This window comes from Carcharodon carcharias, chromosome 14, assembly GCF_017639515.1.
Source record: "Carcharodon carcharias isolate sCarCar2 chromosome 14, sCarCar2.pri, whole genome shotgun sequence".
Classification (NCBI taxonomy): Eukaryota; Metazoa; Chordata; class Chondrichthyes; order Lamniformes; family Lamnidae; genus Carcharodon; species Carcharodon carcharias.
Window position 1 is genome coordinate 44,127,477 of NC_054480.1, and position 6,744 is coordinate 44,134,220.

Genomic DNA, 6,744 nt, shown 5'->3' on the forward strand with positions numbered 1-6,744 from the left:
CCTTTCCCAAAACTTTCTGTTTTTCTAACTCTTTTTTTAGGACACTCCTTAAAATCTGCCTCTTCGACCAAAGCTTTCGCCATCTTCCCAATATGTTGCTCGGTATCTAATTTCACCTTGTAACACTCCTGTGGAGCGCCGTGATAACTTATTATGTCAAAGCTGCTAAATAAATACAAGTTGTTGTTCTGCGCTTTAAAACCTATTACTTCAAAAAAGATTCATTATTTAAATACCCTGTAGCAGTTAAGAAGAGACAAATTAACCTGTCATTCACAAGTTGTATATTTTTCTGCAAAAAGATTTACATTGGCTGATCTTAAATTCGAAGGGGTGTGGTTTTGTCACTGAATGCCGAAGCTAACCAATCACTTATTCATTCTGTTCCTTGCTGTACATTGCCTTATGTCGTGAACTGCAGATTTATTTTCCTTCATTGAGCATTACCTTCAAGCTTCAACGTCGCGGGGTTTTCAGATTCCAAGGTCAGTCAGTACCTGTATTCTTGGACAGTCATAATGTCGAAAGTAAGCACTTTGTATGCAGTGTTGTCAACAACTGGTTTCAAACTACTTAACCAAAGTGCAGAATGTGAAATCAACAAGATATTTCAGCGCAAGTTTATCCCGCCAATATACGTTATTGTGTTTGTGGTGGGTTTCTCCACAAATTGCTCGGTGTTGGTCTCTTTGTGTTTGAAATGGAGGAAATGGGCCAGTTTGGACATGTTCGTGTTTAACTTGGGAATGGCTGATCTCCTGTACGTCATCACCTTGCCTTTCCTAGTGGTGTACTATGCCAGTCAAAGCTACTGGAATTTTGGGAAAGTGTTTTGCAGAATAACGAGGTTCGTTTTCCACCTGAACTTGTACGGCAGCATCGGATTCCTCACTTGTATCAGTGTGCAGCGGTACCTGGGGATCGTGCACCCCTTGAAGGTCAAGGGCAGATGGAAACGCCGTCACTCGGTCCTGATCAGTGTCCTGGTCTGGGGGCTGGTTCTAATCCAAACCTCGGTGGATTTATATTTTCCAAAAACGAACGCCAATGGCACAGCATGCTACGACACTACAATGGATGAAGAATTAACAAACTACCTGTTGTACATTAAGATTATTTCTGTTAGTGGATTTGTTATTCCTCTCCTCACCATCATAGCATCTTACTGTCAAATCGCTTTCGTTCTCACCAGAAATAACAACCTGGACATTACTTTGAAGGAACGATCCAGGAACCTTGCGATTGTTGTGATGGTTTTATTTTCCATTTGCTTTACACCTTATCATGTTTTGCGATATCTTAATTTAAATGCCAGACTTTTGCAATCGAAAGGTCTCTGTACATGGAATAGAACCATTTACTTGCTCTACCAGATTGCTAGGGGATTATCTAGTTTCAACAGTTGCATTGATCCACTTATTTATCTTGTAGCCAGGGATGACGCGATAACTAAAATGAAAGCATTCAAGGAAAAGCTACATGTATCTTTCACTTGGTGTAAAGCAAGTGATTATACAATTCCTCAAAGGATTTTAATCACAGACAAAATTACAACTCACAACGAGACAACAGTGTAAAACCACACAAAAATGGTAGCTTCACAGTACAGCTGAATTGAATTAAAGCATTTTGTGAGAATGAATAACACAAAGTAATTTATTTTCAAGTTCGGAGCAAAGCAAGCGGCCGGATTTTCTCTCAACTGGGAACATGTCCACACGCCCACAGACTTTCTTTGAGATTTTGCATTTAAATTGAGTCTAATTAGAGAGCCAAGATGTCCTGTACATGGGATCAGAGACGTGTGTGAAGAGAGCAAGCAACCAATCAGGTCGAAGACCTGTTAATGAGCGGCAGAGACAGAAGCAGGAAGCGCAGTTAAAATATATAATTTAAGGTCAAATCAGATGCAGAAACTAAAATGAAAAGAGGGAAAGAAATATGGGATTTAGAGAAAGCAATGAACGGAAATGCTTTTTTTTATTTTCTTTAAAAATAGAAGGAATGAGAGTTCATACTTGTAAAAGGTGTTTTTCAGTACCTGTGAGGTTTGGATGTAAAGGATGTAATAGGTTGTTAGGGCACAGTTAAAAATGTACTTACATTTGAATGAATAACAATATTTTCTGGTGAGTTTCATAAACATGTTAGAATCTTTATATGATTCAATGCATTTAAAGCTGAGACTTAGCGAGTTATTGTTATAGCACAACTTCTGGAGGAACAAGAGGCCTTAGATACAAACTGTTGAATTTTCACATTAACAGCATTTATTCAGCCCCAGAGGTTCCTGTTCAATTTCCACTATAAAAACAATGTTGTTAGGCTCTGTGTTATTTCTACAGCAAAATCCATCACTGTGTTTCTCATTTTGGCAATAGTTCTCATATGTACATACAATTACTAGTGAGATCCAAACTCAAAGTACAGCCCAGATCACTGAATCAGTGTGCAGTTTCCAGTTCTTACACTGCCACAGCTATTACCATGGGCCCTGTGAACAAACTAAGTGAATTAGTTCTGTTTAGAGGCAGATTTGAAGGTGAAATTTTGCTATGGGTTTATATGGAAGAAGGTCTAGATTGAAGTTGCTTGACTAATTTCACTGGGAAATGTGAGTGATCAGAATTTTTTTTAAATCATAATTGTAGCAACTGTGAACCACTCAAAGCCTCCCACTACCATTAGTCGGACCCTTCATTTACTCCAATGGGTTCCTTTGCCCTCACAAATCAATTTCCCCATGGCCTCACACATTCTTCTTCAACTCTGTGTCCCTACTGACACTTGTGATTCTTCAGGCACTGAGTACACAGAATAAATAGAATATATAGCACATTACAAGCCATTCTGCTCAACCAGTCCATGCCACATTTATGCTCCACTCAAGCTTCCTCCCATCCTTTCTCATCCAACCCTATCAACATATCCTTGGACCTCATATGCTTATCTAGCTTCCACTTAAATTCATCTATCTGCCTTAACTAGTCCCTCAGGTAGCAAGTTGTATACTCTTCCCACTCCCTGGATAAAGAAGTTTCTTCTGAATTCCCTATCTGATTTCTTGGCGACTATCTTGGCTATTAGTTTTGCTCTTCCCGACAAGAGGAAACACTAACTCTGCTTTGTCTATCAAAAGATTTCATAAGTTTAAAGCCCTCTATTAAGTCACCCGCCAGCCTTTTCTTTTCAAGAGAAAAGTGACCCAGCCTGTTTATCCTTTCCTGATGGATAAGTGTAACCTCATACCATCCTTGCAAATTTCTGTTGCACTTTCTCTAGTGCTTCTGTATCATTTTTATAATACAGCAACCAGAACTGTATACAGAACTTCAAGTGAGGTCTAACCTCAATGCAAATATTTAGCATAACTTCTCTATTTTTAAATTGTATTCCTCAAGAAGTAAACCTTAGTGCTTTGATTACTTTTTCATGGCCTTATTAATCTTGAAAGATTTTTGTATTTGTACTTCCATATTCCTTTGCTCCTTTACCCCATTTAGCTTTGTATTTTCCATGTAATATTTGGTCTCCTTATTTGCCTTACCAAAATGTAATACGGCACACTTACCCATGCTGACACACTGTGCATTCCCCTTCCTTCTCCTTTTGCCATTTGTGGTCATTCTTTCAGCCACTATAATCCTGCCTCTGAAACTCCCTCCTAAAGTTTCTTCTCCTCAACTCTTCCCTCCCTGTTTTCAAAAGCCAACTAAAGGTATTGTTTTCAACTGTTCTTTCAGGCCTTCCCCCTAATTCCATTCAAGCCTGTTTTGTCTTCCATTTAACATCTCTTTCATTCTCAAATCTGTAAGACAATGTGGGATTCTTTCTGGCATTAGGAGCATTGTTTAAATGTGAGTTGTTATGGTGCAGTGTACACCAGTTACTTACCTCCCTGCAGTACTGGACCAACCTCTCTATTGACACACTGTTGATGTACATTTACACATGGGGAACAATGCGATAAGGAAAATTATATATTCTTGGAACACTCAGGTCGGATAAAGTGAGTCTTCTAACACCACTGCACTGTGTATTTATCCTCACTTACTATCTATTAGGACTGAAGTTGAACACACAGCTCTATCCACATTGAATGAAACTTTGAAACCAATGTTTCCATTAGTACCTACGAAATTACCAACTTGCATTGACATAGTGGTGGATGTGATTCAGAACAAAGGGCTTAGGAGGTAAATCCATTCACATGTTCTTTACAGGTATAGAAAAAACAAATGCTGTGCAAGATTTCTTCATGACAGATCTTCCCCTGCTGCCACAAATTTTAAAGTTAACTTTTCTCTCTATTTTTCCTTACATCACCCATTATTTCTGTACCAAGTGAGTAGGCACATGACCTATTTTTCTTCCATATTGTGATTTCCAAACAAAAAATGCAGGATAATGGCAGTAGTTGATACACCCTACATTTCAATGAGAAGTGCCTGGATGTCTTTTTGAATTAGCCAACTGAAGATACAAACTTTCATTGTTTTCCTCAGTCATTTAAATACTACCCTAATGTGTTTTATAATGCATTTCAATGTCAATATTCCACTATCTGTAATAATATAAAAGAAAATTAATACCGAAGCACATGGTAATAACATTTGTACATACTAAGATCATGTAGCTCCAATACATCATAAAATTTGCATTTAGGATACACATTTAAATGTAACCACAGAAATTCAAAACTTATGATGTTATTTGCCACAAAGGGACATACTATATTAGGGAAAATTTAAGGGTTAATAATTATCATTCTCTTATCATTATTTTTGTAACCTTAAATGCCACTTTAATGGCTTAGGTTTAATGGTGGGTAGGTTTAATGCTGAGCCTATCATCATTATTATGGATTATTCTGTCCAAAAACTCATCCAAAAGCTTCATTACACCAGTATCCTGTTGAGAGTTTCAACACTTAGATACATAAAAGGCATGAAGTTGAGGTATTTACCCATCAGAAATACAGTAAACACACCAAAAAAGTTAGGGCTTGCCCATTTAAGTGTAACTGATAATTCTGTGATAATTCATAATTGCCAAACAACCTCTCTGCCACTGGAAGTATTTTTTTTAGAAACATGGAGCCACATACCTTTGGATTTTAATTAGGTTGAAGTTTTTTATTTTTTAAAAACTTTTTATTTTGGCTTGTTTTAAATCTCTCTCTAAATTCCATCTTTCTTTCCCTTTTGCTTTCCACATGTGATTTTACTTTAAATTAATTATTTTAACTTCCAATTTCTGATTTTGCCTCAACATGCTACAGTAAGACTTCTTCAATCTGACTGGCTGAGGAGTCACACCATTGCTGGTCCTGTACATACAAGTCTCAGATCTCCTATAGAGGGTTCCAAAGATGTCAAATTGGACTCAAAACATTAATTCGGTTTCTCTCTCCACAGATGCTGTCAGACCTGCTAAGCTTTTCCAGCGCTTTGTTTTTATTACTCCTAAGGAATGCTGTCTCAGATTACCAATTACCCTAAAGCCTATGAAAAGTTCATGCATAGCTGTAAGCATTATGAACAGTGAGCCATTTGTTTGCCGCTAGCTGCAATTTCCAGGTCAATATATCTATCCTGTCTGCAGCAATGATTGTCACATTGTTGCTCAGAGTGCTGCTTAATCATGAAACAAGGTGTATTCAAACAAAGCTTATTGTTATGCTATTGCATCTTGTAAATAATTCTCCATTTTGCATATACAGCTGCTCAGTTTGTGTCATGCCCTTGCCATCACATTACTATACAAATTGTTCAATCTACTGCTCAGTTCTTCTTGCATTTATATTTTTATGTGTTCTTGTTATTTTTATTGTTATTCTATTAACGTTGATCCTATAAATAAATAGTACAAAAATGGTAAACCTGGAACCTTGTTTGTGAGATGTGAACATAGCTGGATAGGCCAGCAATTATTGCCCACCCCTAATTGTCCTTGAGAAGGTGGTGGTGTGCTACTTTCTTAAACCGCTGTAGTCCATCTGCTGGAGGTACACCCATGGTGCTGTTAGAGAGGGAGATCCAGGATTTTACACAACAACAGTGAACAAACAATGATATAGTTCAAAGTCAGGCTTGGAGGGGAACTTGAGGGTTGTGGCGTTCCCATGCGTCTGCTGCTCTTATCCCTCAAGGCGGCAGAGGTCATGGGTTGGAAGATGCTGTCAAAGGAGGGTTGGTGAGTTGCTGCAGTGCTTCTTGTAGGTAGTACACATTGGTGCTGCTATGCGCCAGTGGTGGAGGGAGTGAATGTTTAAGTTGGTGTATGGTGTGCCGATCATATAGGCTCCATTGGCCTGGGTGGTGACAAGCTTCCTGAGCGCTGTTGGAACTGCATTCATCCAGGGTAAGTGGAGACTATTTAATCAGATTCCTAGCTTGTGCCTTGTGGATGGTGGACAAAATTTGAGGAGTCAAGAGATGAGTTACCCACTGCAGAATTCCTAGCCTCTGGCCTGCTCTTGTAGCCACAGTATTTATATGGCTGGTTCAATTTTTGATTAACAGTGACACCCTGGATGTTGATGATGTGGGATTCAGGGATGGCAATGCCATTGTCAAGGGAAGATTCTCTCTTGTTAGAGATGGTCATTGCCTGGCACTTGAGTGGTGTGAATATGCTTACTGCTTATCAGCCCAAGCCTAAATGTTGTTCAGGTCTTGCAGTATGCAGGCATGAGCTGCTTCAGTATCTGAGGGGTTGCAAATGGTACTGAGCACTATAATC

General features: G+C 38.6%; 1 protein-coding gene across 1 annotated transcript; it reads left to right on the plus strand.

Annotated features, from left to right (window-relative positions):
* Window positions 1–403: 403 nt before the first annotated feature.
* LOC121287214 (P2Y purinoceptor 1-like) lies at window positions 404–3,297 on the plus strand. The gene has a single exon (XM_041204891.1). The coding sequence runs from the start codon at window positions 519–521 to the stop codon at window positions 1,575–1,577; it is 1,059 nt and encodes a 352-aa protein (XP_041060825.1). The 5' UTR covers window positions 404–518; the 3' UTR covers window positions 1,578–3,297.
* Window positions 3,298–6,744: the final 3,447 nt, after the last annotated feature.

Bases quoted from the DNA above. Each gene is read 5' to 3' on its own strand.
- LOC121287214 (XM_041204891.1), top strand. From the start codon at position 519: ATGTCGAAAGTAAGCACTTTGTATGCAGTGTTGTCAACAACTGGTTTC.